Source organism: Nasonia vitripennis, chromosome 2 (genome assembly GCF_009193385.2).
Source record: "Nasonia vitripennis strain AsymCx chromosome 2, Nvit_psr_1.1, whole genome shotgun sequence".
In the NCBI taxonomy this organism is placed as follows: Eukaryota; Metazoa; Arthropoda; class Insecta; order Hymenoptera; family Pteromalidae; genus Nasonia; species Nasonia vitripennis.
Genome location: NC_045758.1, coordinates 20724078 through 20744014, shown reverse-complemented (window position 1 = coordinate 20744014; position 19937 = coordinate 20724078). Strand labels below are relative to the sequence as shown.

The window sequence follows — 19937 nt, the reverse complement described above, 5'->3', positions numbered from 1 at the left end:
CTTTAGCTTTTTGTGATTGATTAGTTTCGTGAAAGAGGGACATCCATTTCCTCTAATAATTTACGAAAATCCGAGTTCCAATGGTCGTAAAGAGATTTTATTACCATTTCATTGTTTACAAGAATTTTATAATAATTTTCTCAGAAATATATAAACCGCATGTTACTGCGAAGCTTGGGTTTCAGCAGTATCAAACTGCAGAATCAAACGTTTGATATTTCCTTCAATTTTTATGATCTATACATTGTGGCTTGATAGGTCCGTGATATATTTTAAACTTTGCAAAGGTAAAAAATCTTACTATTGCAGCTTTCAGGAAATCACAGCGCGTATAAAAATGTACTTATTTTATGAAAATCCAAAATGCCGTTTTGTACACTTCGCATCAAGCGAATATCTGTGTCTGTGCATATCTCAATAAGTCTCAAGATCGTTGTAAAATCTTAGTCTATGAATTTAAATAATTACATGCACAATTCCTGAAGGTTCAGGACCGTTCACGATTAAACGAACTTATAATCTAAATTTGTACTTCGCAAAAAGAAGTATGCGGTTAAATTCGAACCTGACGGGGATTCATTGGAACTAAGCTGAATTATTACTGTTTTTCGTTGATTTGAACATAATCTCTGGATTTGTTGCGCAACCTGGACACGTGTGCAAGGATTCGTGAATAAAAATTTCACAATCCAAGCAAAATGTTTGTTTACATTTTTCACAGACATATACCTAAAACGTAAAAATTATTCTTTGTATTTCGTGTATTCGTAATAAACTCTAAAAAATCTAAAGAAAGACTATTTACCTTTTTATCCAATTCTACAAAAGTCTTTTGACAAGCATAACAACTGGCTGGATCTCCTTCATATTGCTCTTCTTTGAAATGTTTTATTGGGAATAAATAATGATATGATCGAGCTAAATGAGGCGCTGACACGAGAGTAAGGCCACAACCTCTACATTCCACGGGTAATTCACAGTGTTTGCTAAGGCATTGAGGGCATAGGTATCCTGGATTTGTAAACCTTGAACTTTCATCTGGCTTATCTGCATGACTGTGAGGAAAAAAATCGTGATTAGCGATTCATGCTAATTTTATAATAGTTTGTGATAAATTGAAGAACATGGGAACTTACCACATACATACAGCCATAGATAACTCGGTTGTAGAAGCTTGTAATGCGTGATGGGGAAAACCCATTTTGACTAGAGCTGCATCTAATCTTGTTGCAGCTGGTGGAGGATCAACATGTGCTGTTAATTTTTCTTTGAAATGCTTATCATCTAATACAACTCCATGTTCACCACCAGTATTTACAGCCATTATTTTACAAATGTTTAATTCAGCAGCTAAACCAATGACACTACATCGAACTCCATCAGATTTCAAACTCTAAAAAATTATAAAGCATCAAACCATTGCTGCGAGAAAAATCATACAATTTTAATGAACGTTATTTTATATACAAACTTGTATTGTTTCCCCAATATCTCCAGGATCACAAGTTGTAAGTGAACCCATAATTAATAATATTTCTTTACTTGCATGGGATGGCAACATCTTTAAGGTTTTTGCAGCAAGCTCTAGTGAATTTTGTAATGAAGGTTCTCCGGTGAATGATGTTTGTTGTAAATTTTTCAAGTCCTAAATAACGTTTGAAACTAAATTGTAGGTTTTTTTGTTTTAAATAAAATAATTGTAGTAGAAAGTAGACAATAGTTTACTTGTAGAGGCTTCTTTGGGTTTCCAGTGAGATCTGTGATTTTCTCAGCTCTTTTATTTCTTGTAATTATGATACCTAATTGGCTGATGGGATTTTGATAAAAGAATTCATCAATAAAATCTTCTAAAAGCTGAAAATTCAAAGTTGATTGTGTTGTTACAATTTAATTCACAAAGATAGAAGAAACTATGTTTAGATTAATATTTACCTTTAGAGCACATAGGAAACGAGTTGGCTTTAAATCTTGATTAGTCATGGATTCAGAACAATCAAGAATAATGTACAGGTGCCTCATCATTCCCAAACGGGAACCTTCTTTTCTGTCTAATTGTCGTTTTCGTTTAGCTTTGTGGATGATGTCTGCTACAGAAGCCTCCAACATTCCATGATCGTCTTCTTTGATTGCCTCCCTATAGTACAGAATACAAGTTAAATTTTCGAAATACAAAACAATAAATTTTGTGTCGATGGTGGACAGATATCAAACGCAAAACTCACCATGTTTTTTCGTAACCAGTCTCCCACCGATACTCCTTTTCTTCTTCTTCTTCTGCCATTGTAAATTCACTTTTGGAATGACTAAAATTTATCAATTAATATTTTGTATTCAGCAGACGAACAATGAAATACTGATTATTCTTAATTATTGGAAAAATTCAATCAAAGAATTAATTTTTTATATTATTTTTCAGATTGAAGTATAATTTTATAATTAGTTGTTAAAACTGGGACGTAAAAATAACAAGTTTAGAAAAACGATAAATGCAAAAAAGTGAAAAATTTTAAACTTGGAAAATAACTTAAATTTCGCGATTAACAAGAAGATAATAAGGTTAGATTAACGGAGTACCTCAAAAGTTTAAATTAAAATCCTAAATTAAATGGGTAAAAGCGCAAAAACTCGATCCTCACGTTTGGTCCTGCCCTTTTCGAGGGACTTTTTCGAATCAATCTAAGCAGTGCAAAAAAGAGAAACAAAAAAACAGCGATTATTTACAACGCGTCAGTGCACTTGATTCGCCGCACGTACGGCACGGCGGCGGGACGGCCTCGTGAGGCAAAACACAAAACCGAGAAAAAACTTGTAAGCCAACCTGTCTCCCACTTTCTGTCTCTTTTACCCCTACCCTACTCCATCAGAACCATTCGGTGTATAATATATCAACGAATATGTAGACTTGGTATAGAAGCTGACGGTCAGTATAACATTATAGCTGTCCCCCAAGACTGCATAGGAAAGACCTATAAAGCACTATACGTGTCCCCCAAGTTTTCCTATAGCGAGACTATATTCGTTGATAATATGTACGCAAGGCTGCCACTCTCACGGGGCGCAATATACCGAACAAAACCGAACAATATACGTATATCATATATTCATACAATCGCATATTCGCATTACCGTTATATATGCTCGATCGACCAATCGGCTTTCAGCGCTGCACCCGAGCCTAATTGTGGATTTGCAGACCGTCCCGACGCAGCGCAGCAGTAGCAACGCTCAGTGCGGCCAACGTATCGCCCAAAACGCGGAGCTCCGCCGTTTTCAGCGGTAAGTTCGAAACCACCTCCTCCTCCCGCTATTTGCATCCACTGAACCCCCTCGAACATTTGAATCTACACCGTCGACTCGTGGCATGGAGTTTCTCCTCGAAATAATCACGAATCCCGACGAAAAAAACGTCGCATCCCAGAAAAATCGAAGGCGGCGAAGTGAGGTGAGGGCGCAGCGATCGAAGTGATATATATAGAGAGACATATAGAGAGCTGTATATAGACCGAAAATACTGTATAGTTTTCTCCGCGTTCCGTCGGCACAGCCGGGATCAGTGGAGCCTGCGTCGCGCTTGTACTTATTATTATATTTCGCCCGCACAGCACGCGCGCGATCGTCGAGCAAACTTTTCGCGAATTATCCGAAAACTCGCGCGGGGCCGCTCCTGTACCTTTTTTCGCAAGCCTCTCGCTGCATATACATATGCATACATAATATCGCGTGAGTGCAAGCATTAGGATCTTAGCATCATACCGTATACAAGTAGAAGCACACAACAACCGATGGGGGAAGAGTAGATAATACAGATTTATAAATCGGCCGGTATTCATCATCACTCCGTGCGTTCTCAAAGCGAAAGTGCGTCGCGCATTTTTCTGCGTAGCATTATAGATACGTGGAGGAGCGGAGCAGTGGATAATGGCTGTAGATAAATCGTGGTGAAAGCTCTAATACTATATAGAACTGCGAAAAAAGAGAGCGAAGCGCAAGTGTATGTACCTACTCTCTAGTAGTCGCGACTGTGGTAGGTTACAGTATACGTTCGTACAAGTACAGGTACCTATAGACGTTTCGGCTGTTTGATGGAGCGCGGATAAGTACCCAGAAAACATCGCATGCTGAGCAACATCAGCGCAACCGTTGCTCGGCGCGTTTGCCGTCATATTGCCGTCATTTTGCGGTCAGCTTTTGTCAGGCGCACTGTAAGCAGGCAAATTGTCAGCACGCGTGCCGACAAATTGCGGGACATGTTGAAGTGACAATTTGCCTGCAATTTTTCAGTACACTGCGCTGTTTGTTTGCAATGTAACTTATAAAAAACAGCGATGATGTTGCAATGCATTTTGTTGTTCAGAAATTAAGTAATTTTTTTAATACAATATCCCGTTTCGGAGCAAGGATGCAAAGCAGACGCCATCATATTTGGAGATGTGTCTTCTGCAGCAGTCTACGTTTACTCTAGCACCGCGCAGTAGTACAAATTGGAGCAGCAGTAGAAGTTTAAATAAATATATTTACAAGAGTTATAAAACGAAAACTATGTGTGTAGTGCAGTTATTAACTCTAGTGCAGTATTTCTCATGAGTTTTGTGCAGTTCGGAGTCTTCAAAAACATAACCATGAGTATGTATACTTTGACCTAACCTCACAATCAATCTCAGTCATATTTAATCAAAATTAAAACAGAGATTGATTGTTAGGACATTGCATTTGAATTATTCTATAAAATTGTTTACTTCAAGTAATTTGTTTATTTAGCAGGGTCAGTACAAAGTTGTAGCAGTAATTGAACATCGGCCAACAAACTTGAACATGCGGTGGGAAGAGGCTGACCATAGGAAGCAGCTTTTTGGAAAAAATAAAATGTATGGTGCAGCAGACTAATATCTTGGTCTTCAAGAAAATGTTGGCTTACATTCCTGCAATCATGTGAAAACTTCCTCTTTGGGTATCGTGTTTTTTAGAGGGAAATCAATAAAACTACGTTGGATCACCTTCATGTAGTCACTGGAAAAGCAGAAGTTATCATCGAGGGTAGCAACAGCATAGAAGGCCTGTCCAGGCGGCTGTACAGGAAAGCCCAGCCTTATCAGCTGCGAGTGAAAAGCTGACAGTTCATCAGTCTCCAGCAACATCAACTGGACGACTCTCAACATTTCCTTTTTATTTGCCATAGATTCCCATCGTATAAATTTACAGTTTTTGTTTACAATATATTTGTAGTTGCAGGTTCACAAACGGAGAGCAGATTTAAGAAGCTGACCATCCATCGCACTTTCCAATAACATCATCTTGGAGGACTCTCAACTGGATTGCTATCTAGCAGGTATGTGTTGAACAAAATTTGTTAAGTCAAGTTTGCTGAGACAAATAGCTTTGTAATATATAGCCAGACGCGCATACCAGTTTGCGGGTGTGTCTTTACAGGTAAAGTATGACACAGAGTAGAGTAGAGAATTCATACACTGACAAGATTTTTCAATTCTTTTTTGGATAGAGGTCAGTAAAATTGTACAGTTGTTATAAAAAGTATTGCAAAACCAGCTACCGTAGCAGATTTTATTTAACTTCACCCTGTGACACTGTTTACCTGAACAGCCAGAGGCGCATTACCAGTTTGCGTGTCTGGCTGTTCAGGTAAACAGTGTCACAGGGTTAAGTTAAATAAAATCTGCTACGGTAGATAGTTTTGCAATACTTTTTATAATAACTGTACAATTTTAGAGACCTCTAACTAAAAAAGAATTAAAAAATCCTTTCAATGTATGCATTCTGAAAGGTTCATGACCAGTAAAATTAATTTTCTTTTTTAGATAGAGGTCAGTAAAATTGTGCAGTTATTATAAAAAGTATTGCCAAAGTATCTGCCAAAGCAGATTTCATTTACCTCTACTCTGTGTGGCTGTTTACCTGTGAAGCCAGAGGCGCATACCAGTTTGCGCGTCTGGCTGTTCAGGTAAACTGTGTCACAGGGTTAAGTTAAATAAAATCTGCTACGGTAGATAGTTTTGTAATACTTTTTATAATAACTGTACAATTTTAGAGATCTCTAACTAAAAAAGAATTAAAAAAGCCTTTCAATGTATGCATTCTGAAAGGTTCATGACCAGTAAAATTAATTTTCTTTTTTAGATAGAGGTCAGTAAAATTGTGCAGTTATTATAAAAAGTATTGCCAAAGTATCTGCCACAGCAGATTTCATTTACCTCTACTCTGTGTGGCTGTTTACCTGTGAAGCCAGAGGCGCATACCAGTTTGCGCATCTGGCTGTTCAGGTAAACTGTGTCACAGGGTTAAGTTAAATAAAATCTGCTACGGTAGATAGTTTTGCAATACTTTTTATAATAACTGTACAATTTTAGAGACCTCTAACTAAAAAAGAATTAAAAAAGCCTTTCAATGTATGCATTCTGAAAGGTTCATGACCAGTAAAATTAATTTTCTTTTTTAGATAGAGGTCAGTAAAATTGTGCAGTTATTATAAAAAGTATTGCCAAAGTATCTGCCACAGCAGATTTCATTTACCTCTACTCTGTGTGGCTGTTTACCTGTGAAGCCAGAGGCGCATTACCAGTTTGCGCGTCTGGTTGTTCAGGTAAACAGTGTCACAGGGTTAAGTTAAATAAAATCTGCTACGGTAGATAGTTTTGTAATAGGTTTTATAATAACTGTAAAATTTTAGAGACCTCAATCTAAAAAAGAAAATTAATTTCACTAGTCAAGAACCTTTCAGAATGCATACATTGACATGCTTTTTAAATTCTTTTTCGATTTAAATTAAAATTAATAATAAGAAATTAAATGATGCTATTATTTTTTACTGTTTTTTGAATTATTGAATCATGCAATAACTTTGTCTTTTACTTTATAAATTCTTTTCTTATATTGTTAGCCTTTCTTATAATCATAAACTGAATAAACTTTATATTTTTTAGGTGTATTAACAAAATCATCGCACGGACGGAGGTTCATCAGAAGGTTGGAGAGCTTCGGTGCCTTTTAAGGGTTCAAGGGATGAGCCTCACAGGGAAGGGCGAGGTCGGGGCCCTTTCCAACCACCCCCCAAAAAAAAAAATTAATATAATTTCTTTGATTTATTTCAGGATTTCCTTTTGCAATCCATCCGCAGCCCACTTTCGTACTAGTTAATCTATACATCAGGTAAATGTTTATTGAATATATTAATTATATATTATAATAACAATTTTAATATTATATTTATTCATTATTTGTTTTACAGGTTTGCTGTTTACTACTTCAATAACCTGATGTCCATTGGCAAATAATTTTATACTTGTTGTATTTAAAAAAAATGTTTTAATGTTATAATAAAATTAAAAAATAAATAAATTTGTAGATTTTTGAATTTGCGCGCCTTTATTTGTAGATTTGTAGGTTAGGAACGCTCGCCGAATGCGCATCCGCGCTGTCAAAATGACCGCAATATGCCTGCAATATGACGGCGTGCACGCCGGCATTTTGCGCGGCGTACAGCGCCGCGATCCGCGCGCTCGGCAATTTGACCGCAACTTGACGTCAAAAAGCCGGGGTAGTTTGCCCGCTCGTGCGCGGCGTGCGCGACGTCATGTTGCCTTCAAATTGCTTGCATTTTGCCTTGCGATGTTTTCTGGGTAAGAAGTGCACGCATAGAGCTATAGGTATACAGAAAACAGAGACGACGAGGAGAGCGAAGGAGAGGGGAAGGCAATGCGCGCGCGCACAACTACAATAGCGGCTCACTGAGCTCCTGCTACTCGACTATGCGGTCAGCAGCGCTGCTGCCACTCGCTCTTGTGCTAAGCTCGTATATATACATACATTTATATGTATATAGTATATAAAGTACAGGCTGTGTAGAAAGAAGGCGGGAGAGGGGCGCCGCGCCGGGAAAGCCGAGCTGCCGAGGACAGACTGAGACTGCAGAGTGCAGACATCCGAGCCGCCAGGAAGTGAGTAGACGCCGCGCGCGGAGACGGACGGGAACGGGACCAGCAGAAAAGAAAGCGCGTGGAGCGTGGTTCCGAGGGGGCCCCATCTTGCTTTCATCAATTCATCCTTCTCCCTCCATTCCGAAACGAGGAAGAAGTGCGCCGCGTAAGTTTGGCGGGAGCTGCACACGCGGCGGTGTCTCGAGAATCGAGATTCTAGAGCCGAACGCTGGTAAATACAGCAGCAATGGCACCCGGGGGGCCGTATTCTCTAACTGTGTTGAGACCGTGTAGTATACTCGACACAAGGCACAAGCAACACACCAAAACAGTTCAGAAATTTTTTCGTTTTCAAATCGCGGTTCGACCCCTACCGATAGGTGTCGGACCATGCAAAAAGCCTCAAAACTACTGCCAAATCGAAAAACATCGCTATTTCAGCCCTTTTTTGTAACGCATTTACGCATGTGTGAACTCTGTTTCGGTGTGTTGCTTTTGCTTGTGTCGAGCACTGTACACACAGTCAACACGGTTAGAGAATACGGCCCCCGTGTCCAAAGCTGGCTGAGATTACATTATAGGCTAACTTATCCGAGAGACTCGAGTCTGAGCGCAGGCGCGGGCGCGCGCGATTCGGGAATCAGGCTCGCCCGAGAGAACGGCTCGTCGCTGCGGCTGCTCTCTATACCCGATCCGAAGTGAGGCTGCATTACATAGGCATTATTCTACGCTAGTTGTGTTTTTTTCTCTCCACTTCGCCAACGCGTACGCTATATAGCGAAGAGCGAACGGTCCGACGAGTGCAGCGAGTACTGTAGCCGAGTGCAGTTCGCAATAGTGCACGTAAGTAAAGGAGAGAACCATCGCGCGGCTGCATAATTCATCACATCGTTGTAGATGCCACTTGGCGCGTTTACAACGACGAGCTTCAAGCCATCGCTGTCTCTCTCGCGCAGCGGCGGCATCGCTGTCCTTGTCTGGCCCCCGCGCGCGCTTTCCTACACAAGTACACACTTCACTTTGTCCCTTGCGCGCGCGCGCGCGATCGCGATATATTCCGATATTATTATTCATCGGAAGTGTTTGTGCGGGACTTTTTTTCGCTATTTGAAAATCAGTAGCGGACGACGTGCAGCTCTCTGTTGAGGTACACCCGCTCTTATTGCTACCGCGGCGTGCCAGTTTTTGAGGTTGGGATCGGCGCTCGATGCGCACGACTCCCGCTGCTCTCTCTCTCTCTCTCTCTCTCTCTCTCCTCTTTTGCTCGCTCCGGGTTGCTGGGCAAATTTCATTTGGGGTTCTGTTGTTTCTTTTTTCTATTCAAGCAAGATTTATCGGTTATTTGACAGTATATTTTTGCGCTGTTGAATCTAGGAGCCAGGAGCTGTCCATTCAGCCTCTGAAGCCAGTGGTACAGGAGGGAGCTCAGTGAGCGATGCAACATTTTGTATATTATCAATCAAAGATCTGCTTTGTCGAGGCCTGCTCGTTTTAGGTAAGCTCCAAATTTCATAACTTGCATACCTCTTGTGCTAGAACTCAAGTACTCATCTTCTGCCCGGTTGTTGCAGAGTAAAAAAGCTGTAGCTCGGAGAGGTGAACGCTTCCAAGATGGAAGGTGGCGATGGTGGAGATGGCTCTACACCCATCAGGGTTAATTCAACAGCTATAAAAGGTAAACTTCCTTGAGTAGTATACCTTGGTTGTCGAAATGTATGTGAATGTAAGACATTTGTTGTTTATGGCATATTTACATAATAATTGAGACACGTTGAAATAAATCTTAATGACCAAAAAATTTTGAATACATTAAAACAAATTCAGGATAAGCCATAGTTCTTAAATTTAGCAATAGGCTAAGAATGTTAATTAATTTTAATCAATAATACTAGCTGCACAACAAGAAATGGGAAGGTTAGATGTACTGGTTTGCGGCCAGTGCCATTCTGTCTTTCATTTTGTTGATGAATTCCAAGAGCATCGTTCTAAGGAAGGAGCGTGTTCTAAAGTTTCTTCGTTCAGAGAAAATAGCAATGTAAGTTGCAGAGCAATAAACCATTAATCCAGAATAATTTTTTCTTACTTTATGGTAAAATTATGAATGATATTTGTAGAATGAGCAAAAGGCACAAGTATGGGCATTTTTGCTCTGGAAAGATACGCAAATACAACAAGATAGTCCAGACAAGGATAATTCATGGAAGCTCTACCAGAAATGGTGCAAGATGGATACGCATGTTAGAGATTGCTGGATAACAGCTGGCAAGACCATTCAGACTTTCACGAAAATAAGTAATACAAAGATGCAAGAAGTACCACGTCAACAAGGTAATATCACAACAGATGGTGAGTTTCTTAAAAACATCATTAGATGTCTACCAAAGTCATGTAGAAATTACAAAGTGAATAATTCATTTGTGGAACCTTTGATTATAGGGGGTAAAACTGTTGTTGTACGTAAAATAATAAGAAATGGACAACCCGAGAGTCCTGAAAAGAAAGAATTTAAGCCTGATATTAAAATTAAAACAGAACCTACTGACAACAAAGGCAAGGTTAAGCTGAAACCTTCCATCAAGCCAAAGGTAAAAACAAAATTTAACGTATGTGTCAATCCAAGTTTGCACCTGCAATTTATTGAATAAATTTCGAATAGGAAAAGACAAGTGATGCTGGTGAGAATAATGCTGAATCCAGTGGCGAAGAATATGCTGTTGAGAAAATTCTGGCAAAACGGTTTAATCCAAAGAAAAAAGTTTACGAGTATTTGCTCAAGTGGGAAGGATATGCGCAGTGAGTTTTTATCTTTTTTCCTTCAAATTTTAAGTATTATAATAATGTTAGTCATAAATGAATCTTCAAAACTCAATAAATTACAGTGAACACAATACATGGGAAGAAGTGACGCACGTCAGCGTGACATGTAAACAGTTAATGGACGAATTTGAACAAAATCTTGCCAAACAGAAAGAGCTGAAAGCTCAACAAGTAGCTAAATCTATTAATCGAGCTAACCAAATGAACATGGCACAAAAGATCGTAAAAGTTGATAACTCTAAAGCAGGACCAAGTTCGGCTGCTCAAGCTGGGTATGATAGATCTAGTTTTAAATAGTTTAGAAAAATAAAAGCCATATCTTATGCTAATCAGTACACTTTTTTGTAGGCGGCCAATGCGGTCAAGTAAATCTAAAGCATTGGACCAAGTGAAACAATGGTGTGGATCAATGAAAGACGAAGACAATGATTGTAAGTGCCATTTAAACGATTCTTCAGCTTTATTAATCTCAGAAATATTTTAAATAAATTATTTTAATGCCACGAAATAATATGATTGATTGTTTTCAATAGTACTTGGCAAACGGAAAATCGCCTTCACGGATAGTGATTCAGACGACGATGGTGGCATGGGTAGTGTAGGCAACGTGAATACAATAAAACGCAGCAAGCATGATACTAGCGGTGACGACGACTGGACGGCTGAATCCGAAGAAGACAAGGTGGTGATGGGGCGCAGCGATGTAATCCAGCGTGCTTTTAGCCGAGCAAACGCACAATCCAATGGTTCGAATCGGTCGAGTGGCCCAATGACCGGCACCGACCTAGCTAATAGTATGCTTGCAAATAAGAATATTGTGAATACGAAAGCAACCAACGCCCAACCGCAATCTAATGTGTACATAGTGCATCGAAAAGACGGCATCATCAAACTAGACTCCTCGCCGACAAACAAGATATCTGTGAAGGGTCCAAATCAGTCGGCCAACAGCGGCGTTTTGATGGTCCAAAATCGTGATGGCGTCATGAGAAAGCAGATCGTTTCAGCGGGTGCGTTACATTCTAATTCCATAACTCCGGTCAAAGTGACCTCCAAGGCCGATGGCACACAAGTCGTGACCCAAATGAAGGTCGTGCCTAAGTCCACGCCGGCAAAAACAGGTGCAGTTACAGCGCCTAAGAACGAGCCTATTAAGATTCAGCCCAAGCCCGATCCTAATCAAATGCAACAAATTCACCTCGTTACAGCAGTCCCCAGCCCCCTAGGAATACAGACCCAGAGAGTGACGTCAGCCGTAAGACCGACGGGCCAACGCACCGCAGACGGACGGCCGTTGCTCCCGAGACCTGCAGGTATACGCTCCTCCACGCCGTCGAGTAGCAACGTAGTAAGCATCACACAAACACGCACGCCGATAAGGGCACCCCCGCCAAAGCAAATTATCCAACAAAAGCGTACTACGCCGACGTCCACAATCGTTCAGGTTTCATCGCCAAACACTCTCACGAGCATCAAGCCCAAGATCACGGTGATGAATCAGCAGGGCAAGGTCATCCAAAAGACGGTAGTGAGCCCCGCTCAAGCAACGCGACCCATTATCAAAACGACGCCCGTCAGCAGAAACCAGTCTCTTATCACACCCCAGCAGAAAATGATGATGGCCAGGAGGAAGGTAGCTGAGCAGGCTGGTGTACTAGCTAAGAGTGGAGCAAGAGGTGGCTCGACAACTGCCGCAAGAGGAGGTGCGCGGCCTAAAGGTAGGCTGCCCGACACCACGTCTACGGCCAACAAGCCAAAAGAGAGCAAGCTTGCCGAGACGGATGGCCTGCACATGGAATTCCACGAGATCGAGTCTGAAGAGAGTAGCAGTGAAGGAGAACCGGATTTCCCGCCAGTACCTGCAGAACCAGCTCAGCCTGCCGAGCCCGACAGTCCTCCAAGGCAGTTTACTCTTTGCCCACATACCGGACGAATCATAGGTCCCGATGGCGAACCCTTAGATCAGCCGGAACCGGAACCGGAACCGGCACCTGCACCCACGCCTATGGCCATTGTACAGGTTTCGGCTACGGGGACGACAGTCACTGCCGACGGTATCATCACCAGTAGCTCCAATGCCAACGACAATTCGGCTGAGCTTGTGTTGCCCAACCTGGATTCGCTTACGGACGCTACGGGCGGTATTGTGCGCGTGGAGATGAGTCCAGGTGGCACAACCGGTACCATTGTGCAGGCGAATGACCCCACTCCCATTACTTTAAACGCGGGCGTTGTGGTGCCAGGACCTGATCTGCCTTGTCTTGATGACCCTTCTATCGAGGTACAGACGACAAGTACCGGTGGTGTTGTTGTGAACGTGCCGCCAATCGCTATGCCCGAAACAACGGCGGTAACTACAACAACAGTTGGTGTAGTGCCCACAGTTCCAGCCACAGCTGTGGTCACAACAGCGACAACGACAACGACCGCAGAACCTACGGGGCTTGAAGCGATACCATCGACTGAGACTGCGATTCTACCTGATGTAACAAAAGAGGAGATGATCACTGGCTCGACAGAAATCGCCACAACGGAGGCGACAACGGCGGGAACAAACGTCAAAATGGAAGAAAGTGGTGGACTGGTGACGATAACTGGAGATGACGGAGTCGTGTACCAAGTTACGGGTCAAGCAGAAGATGGACAGACGCTGCTAGTAACGCGTGGTCCTGATGGCGAACAGCAGTGTGTGTACGTAACGACAGAGCAACAAGCTGGAGAGGACGGCTCTGTGCTCACGCTCGATCACGCAGTCGCTGAGGCCGTGGCCCAGCTGATGCCCGACCAAGTGAATCTAACACCTCAGTTCTACGTGAAAGAGGGCACTGACGGTACAGTCGAAGGTGCTGAAGTTGGCACTGCCGATAATCAGCAGATGGTTATGTCCATCATGGACAGTACTAACACGGTCGTTGCTACAGGACAGGAGGACAGTGAAAACCAGGCACAAGTTGTTGCTCAAGTTATTCAGGCTGATGAACCTACACCAGGTAATTTTGCTATTTGTATTTTCCCTTTTGTTGAATGACTTTCGTTCTTATTTAATATCGTAAAAACAATTTTTTACTCATAGGTGGAACGAGAAGAGTTGTCTTGTTATTACCAGATGGAAATTTGATGATGACTGAAGTTGATGAGGAACAATATGCTGCATTGGAGCTTGACAAATGAGAAATTTAAAAGTTTGACCGTTAAATGGAAAAGGCTGAGCACGTCGCAAAGTGTCCGTGTATTGTATGTAAATAAAAACTTTCAACTATTGCGAGAATATACAACAAAGTAATACTTTTTAGCCAATAAGTGCATTAAAGTTATAAATGGCTTTGAAGTATAATGTAAAAAAGAAAGAAACTTACAAATTGGATAAGATCATCTGTGTTTTAGATTAAAAATACACATGTTTTATTAATTGATGTTTCAGTATCCGACGTTTCACTGGCATTTTAATTTTTAAATTTATTTATAATTTATAAAATGGACAGTGCATTCAATTATACAAATAATGATATAATATATATAATGCTATATTAGTTTCATAAAAGTATTGTACTTCTAGAGTAGTGAGGTACAATCTAGGATTTTATATTTTCAAAGAAAAAAAACGCAACAAGAGATGTATAAAAATTTATAAAATTTTAATATTGTTTTTTAATATTATTATTATATTTTTTGTTGAAAAACAAAGTGTAAAAAACTAAGCCTTGAATCTAGTTAGACTTAGAATTATATTATTTTCTCCATTATTATGTAAAAAATTTGACTTTAACTGTTTTTCTTTTTTTTCTGTTACTGCATTAAACTAGAAACTTCATTTACGTTTGTGTCGTATTGAAATTTATAAATATTTAATAATAATGGCTGGCACAGGTGCGTTCAATCTTATTGTATATGTATATTATGAAAATAAGGTTATACAAATTTTTATATATAATAAAGAAAAAACGCTAATAATGGAATTATGCAAGTAATAACTATGGGAAAAATACTTTGTATGAAAATCTGTTTTTGCATGTATATACAAATATATATATACATACTGATTTTTTGTAGTTTTTTTTATATAAAAGTTCTTAATATTTTAAGAAATATAGTGGAAAATAAAAAATAATCTAAAAAGGTTACAAAGTAATTTTCCTTTAATGTAAATAGGCTATTCAATTGATAATTAAGTCACCGTTGAAACTCAATGCTTCAATAAAATAGATGAATACTATTTAAGTATTTTTAATCAATTTGAATATACATAGATATGTCAAACTAAATTCAAGAGCAAGATCAAAACTAAATAATGATCTAAAAATGTAAATTTTTTATAGAAAACAAAACGGTTTCTTATTAGGAAGCATACAATATAAAATCCTAGTACATTAATACTACATTATTGTAAATAAGAATGTCATTTAAATTGTTTATAAAAAAATGATTAGTAATAAATATAAACATGGAATCAATTATTATGATTTTAAATGCACAATAAACAATTGATAGTGAATATAAATGAATGATCTGATAGTTGACACCTTCATTAGTTATAGGTTGCAATGTGAGATAAGCTAAATCTAGAAGAAAAATTTAATTATATATCATACATCTCACTCAAATAAGAATTATTTGAATGTAGTTAACTTGATTCGCCAGATTTCACGGCTTAAAAAAGTGATATACATATATATATATATATATATATATATATATATTTCAAATAGTCTACAAAAGAATTTTTCTGTGCAATTGATATTACTTGGAATTTACAACGTAATTTAAAATCAGATTATTAAAATAGAGTATTAATTAATTTAAACCTATAGAAAGAAACAAATAATTGTATACACATTTAGGATATTATTAAGGACCATAAACCTGCAACTCGAAACATTAAAAAAGTACAAAAACTCAGAATCCTTCAAGAGTGTCAAAGTGTTAAACTTGGTTAAATTACACTTGATTCTTACACGTTTCCGGAATATTCTTTATTACGACCAATGAGTTTATTAACGGAAGATCGTAATATTAATCAGTTTGTTTTGATAACCTTATCTAATTTATGGATTGTATCACAGAGATTTTTTAAATTTTAGATCAATCTATTCAAGAGTATGAAAAATCGTTAAATTGTTTAATAGCAGAGAAAACTGAAATTGTTCTGTCAGAGACAACAATTTACTTTAATTCTGAATCCAAGTAAAGTTTTACTATACTTAAATACACTTTTGTAAATATGTTTTTTGTATTGTAAAATCTATATTGCTAGATCATAAAGAGTAAGATTAATACCCTTACCTGAAGAAAAATAAAATCAAATTCCTAATTATTATTCAACGATATGTTTTATTTATGATACATAAAATTAATATTTCGAACCTTACATAGTTTACACTTAGGTTACCAATATTAATCCGATTCATTATTTTAGTACCAATCTTAAGAATCCTGCATTATCAATTATATCTAAAAAGAGTATCATAAAAACGGAGTCGTTAAAAACAATATTAATAGCAAATCCGGAAGTTGTTGAGTTCTGTAACTGTGAAGCTCATAAAACTTATAAAGTAAGGAAATGCCCATAGCTCGATTAGATCGAAATATTGAATTTTAATAAGAATTGCATCCCTCAATGATCAAGAAAACAGTGATCGTGCAGAACATTGACACACAGTTGGCGCGATTCACAATCAAAAGCAGACCCGCAAAGTCAGCCTTCACTGTTTTTGTCGAGTCGAAGAATGCCGAAAAGGAAAATATCGCACCAGGAATGCACGTAAGACTAGTCATACATTTTCGATGCGATGTTGTTGCTGAATGTGAAGAATCATTGATGCTGGCCGTTCAAAATGGCCAATCGGTTGTTATTAAGTTGAAGGCTCATCGAGATCCTCCTATTTTGAGAGGTTTACACCTCGGCTTTAAATATTAAATAAATGTGGTACACGATATTTTGTATCGATAAAAAAATTAACTTTGATCTATATTCGACGTTTTAGCTTTCGAACAAATACATTCAACCTCGTCCTTTAGAAAACGACTCCACGAAAGCTCACTGTCAGACTCTGGTGCATTAATTGACGATTCATATTCCTTCAGGTCGAAGTCGGTACATATAGCACAAATTTTTATCTCATTGTTATTTACTGCAGTATACATATAACCTACCTTAAACAATCAATTCATAGTTTTCTAGCGACAAAAGTTCTACGGAATACACCGACAGTATTAGCAGTAGTTATACTTCATGCGGTGGTTTAACACAATCGACTTTTGACTGTAAAAAATGTTTTGTAGGAGAGTTTGCAATTGTTTCCACAGTTTTCAAAAACAATGGTGGAAATGCAAGATTTTTCATAATGAGTGAAATGGATTGGTGCTCCATGAGAATCAATGTAGTTGAAATACCATTTTTCCCCTGCATTTTTTAACTAATCGCATTTAAAATAAATCTCATTTGCAGGATGTTACTATGAAAAATATATTGATAGTTTCTCCTTTTGCGTTTTGGCCAGCTTACTTTGAATTGAAAAAAGACGAGCAAGTAACTTTATACACTTACTTTTTCCCTGATTCTTACGGTTTGCAGGTGATTATGTGTAAATGAAATTTTGAATCCTCATGATAAATTGTCATGAACATTTTTAATCTGTTTGCTTTTTTAAAGGCAGACGAATTGTACGTTGTTAGTGACAATTGCGCAATAAAAACGATTGAAGTTGTTGGTGATGGAATTATACTAGAGCCTCAACTCATACTGTTCGACAAAGTATATTATTATGTCTAGATTATTCAAATTTTATTCTAACAATATCCAATTATTATTCGACAACTTTTTAATGTATGGTATCCGACGCGTATTACAACACTTTTCTTTCGTAGTAGAATATTAAATATCAATGGTTTGAAACAAGAAAACACGAATTATGCACAATACTTTACTTGGATCTTGGTTCTGGTACCTCTAACAAAGTATTAACAACCACATTTACCGTTACGAGCAAATGGTAATTGTTTAAATGTTATCGTTTGCATATTTATTTATTGACAATAGAGTATTACGAAATTTCAGTGAGCTGGACTTGCATTATCGATGGGAAATAAATAGTATTTTGCTTTGTCCAGACGAGTGTCATTATACTATTAGTAGAAAAGCTTTGAACGTGAATAAATTAAAAATCCAGCCGAGCTACGGAATTTTTCAATCCAATTCAATTACGACGTTCACGGTGATGACTAATTTATGCAATCTGGCGCCTGATCAGTATCGATCGACTTTGCAGTAAGATTTTCTTTCTGCTATACATTTTCTCTAAAAATACACATTAATTTAATATTGATAGAAATAATTCAAAAATAATATTGCAGATTAATTATTGAAGATGTGCCATTTGCCGCAATCCCCAAAAAATATAACTATGCGTATCAAAACAGCATAGCGAATCGACGTTTGTGTGAAAATGTAAAATAGATGAAGTGTATTCGCATATTGACTAAATTTCCCTATATGTTATTTATCAATGGAGACTGTGCTTATATAATATATTTTTCCAGACAGTAGATGTATATTTTCAAAATCTCGAAGTACGTCTAAAATGTATATCAGAAGATTCTGACGATAAAAAGTATGATAAAATCGACAGGATGTACGAAAACGATTCAACGTTGTTATAACTAAAGATTATAGCTATATTTATCATTTAAAATTTAAAACAAACTATTCTATTCGCAATAGAGAAGACCACGCGAAGGGGGACACTTTTATGACAATGATGAATTTCACAGATATGTCTTTACTGTCCGATGACATGTTTCCACCAGATCCACCCGAATCGAACACTTCGAGAAGTGACGACGTTTGTCGGTTTATAAAGGGCTATGGAACTTGCGATTGTTGTCAAGCGACATTGGTTAGCACTGCAGTGCTAAGGCCTGGAGGGTTTGGAAATTATATAACGTTCAAAAGTTTTTTTTGTGAAGCAATATATATATATATATATATATATATATATATATATATATATATATATATATATATATATATTCACAGAATTTTTTTGAATTGATTTAATTTTGATTAAATATTATTATAGACCACTTTTCGTGGGAGTGGAAGCAAAATTTTCTGCCGTTCTTTGTAATAGAAGTTCAAAACCAGTGAAGTATTGGTGGAGTAATGCCGTAGGATCCGATCATACCAAGATAAAAATGAAAATCGATCCCAAGTATGATTGCATTTTACCCCACTCGTCGCAAATTGTAACGTTAAAGTGTCTTCCGTTGGAAACCGTAAGTTGTATCTACATTTACGCACAAATATCTGTTTAGAAATTAATAGTTTTATGAATAAAAAAAGTTTTGTATCTGCGCTATTAGGGCAATGTCTCGTCGATATTTTTACCCTGTCAATTCAATGGAACGAACCCACTAGTCTTATCATTTGAATGCACAATCAAGGCATTGCGTGTTGCCTTTTTCTTTCCTTTGACTTATGAAGACAATTTCTTAAACGAGACAATTCGTATTGAATGGAATTCCGATGAATATTTGTCAAAGTTTGATAAAGAGGTAAAAATTAAGTATTTTTTTTTCATTACAATCAGCTTGAATACGTGTAAATGTTGATCTTCATATTTAGACTGGTGAGATAAAATTGTTCAAACCACGACTAATAGAAGAAAAAGTGATCCACACCGTTGAGCTGAATAGCAGTGAATCGCTACAACTGACTGATATGGATACGATAACGTCAGGCAATAGTTACGAAAATGAAGTAAAATAGATTATAATACACAGAAGTCATAAGCATATTGTAGTCAATTTTAATCAATCGTTTATCCTTGCGTGTAGGAAGATATTTTTAGCAATGAAGATATTACAGTAAGCAAACATGATAAAATTAACAATGAGCATGAATTTAACGATAGCGAAGATAGCAAAAACTATGTAACCGAATGCCGTGCCGTTGATAATACAGACAATACTGAATTAAGTCATATTGACTTGGTTTCGAATTTGTTCCGCTATGAAGAAGAATCATTGACAGAAGCAGGAACATCCTTTGATAGTAACGAAAATATGGAAAACTTGAAAATATTACCTTATCTCGATTTTTATTCTGATTTGATAAGGAAAAATTTTCGCTACTTACCACTTGTTATTGAATTTCACATAACGTCTGGACAAAGTAAGATAAGTAAGATTTTTTGT

The 19937-nt window shown here is 37.8% G+C and overlaps 3 protein-coding genes across 21 annotated transcripts in view; 2 read left to right on the top strand and 1 right to left on the bottom strand.

Annotated features, from left to right (window-relative positions):
- Positions 1–75: 75 nt before the first annotated feature.
- LOC100114652 (general transcription factor IIH subunit 2) lies at positions 76–3215 on the bottom strand. 4 transcript variants are annotated; one of them, XM_001599191.6, is made up of 8 exons: positions 2575–2928; positions 2223–2303; positions 1933–2134; positions 1726–1854; positions 1472–1645; positions 1137–1393; positions 806–1055; positions 76–729 (listed from the first exon to the last, which is right to left on the bottom strand). In XM_001599191.6, exons 2-8 carry the CDS (start codon positions 2279–2281, stop codon positions 586–588), a joined length of 1215 nt encoding a protein of 404 aa, XP_001599241.1. In that variant the 5' UTR covers positions 2282–2303; positions 2575–2928; the 3' UTR covers positions 76–585. The 4 variants fall into 4 exon arrangements, with proteins under 4 accessions (XP_001599241.1, XP_008208423.1, XP_008208436.1 ...); XM_008210201.4 differs by lacking the exon at positions 2575–2928 and adding an exon at positions 3127–3215 and having other exon boundaries at positions 82–729; XM_008210214.3 differs by having other exon boundaries at positions 82–729; positions 2819–2989.
- LOC100114613 lies at positions 3193–16059 on the top strand. Of its 13 annotated transcripts, none has more exons than XM_032596378.1 (12): positions 7744–7949; positions 9303–9423; positions 9500–9603; positions 9821–9963; positions 10043–10256; positions 10365–10513; positions 10585–10721; positions 10808–11017; positions 11094–11176; positions 11279–11755; positions 11954–13735; positions 13819–15196. In XM_032596378.1, exons 3-12 carry the CDS (start codon positions 9540–9542, stop codon positions 13914–13916), a joined length of 3357 nt encoding a protein of 1118 aa, XP_032452269.1. In that variant the 5' UTR covers positions 7744–7949; positions 9303–9423; positions 9500–9539; the 3' UTR covers positions 13917–15196. The 13 variants fall into 13 exon arrangements, with proteins under 13 accessions (XP_031780693.1, XP_032452269.1, XP_031780700.1 ...); XM_031924840.2 differs by having other exon boundaries at positions 10043–10274; positions 11957–13735; XM_031924839.2 differs by having other exon boundaries at positions 10043–10274.
- LOC103316479 overlaps positions 15658–19937 on the top strand; it is a 7060-nt gene continuing 2780 nt past the window's right edge. For 2 of the 4 annotated variants that reach the window (XR_512414.4, XM_032596375.1), the window contains exons 1-17: positions 15658–15749; positions 15824–15926; positions 16159–16294; positions 16369–16633; positions 16727–16836; positions 16916–17122; positions 17191–17316; positions 17395–17496; positions 17613–17734; positions 17800–18009; positions 18096–18189; positions 18282–18373; positions 18463–18666; positions 18821–19016; positions 19104–19295; positions 19366–19500; positions 19578–19914. Coding sequence is in view for 3 of the 4 variants with exons in the window: in XM_032596375.1 (XP_032452266.1) it covers positions 15728–15749; positions 15824–15926; positions 16159–16294; positions 16369–16633; positions 16727–16836; positions 16916–17122; positions 17191–17316; positions 17395–17496; positions 17613–17734; positions 17800–18009; positions 18096–18189; positions 18282–18373; positions 18463–18666; positions 18821–19016; positions 19104–19295; positions 19366–19500; positions 19578–19914 (2653 nt within the window). In the remaining variant the exon portion in view is untranslated. Of the gene's footprint in view, positions 15750–15823; positions 15927–16158; positions 16295–16368; positions 16634–16726; positions 16837–16915; positions 17123–17190; positions 17317–17394; positions 17497–17612; positions 17735–17799; positions 18010–18095; positions 18190–18281; positions 18374–18462; positions 18667–18820; positions 19017–19103; positions 19296–19365; positions 19501–19577; positions 19915–19937 lie in introns of those variants that run through there. The other 2 variants (XM_031924824.2, XM_008210177.3) reach the window with 2 other exon arrangements.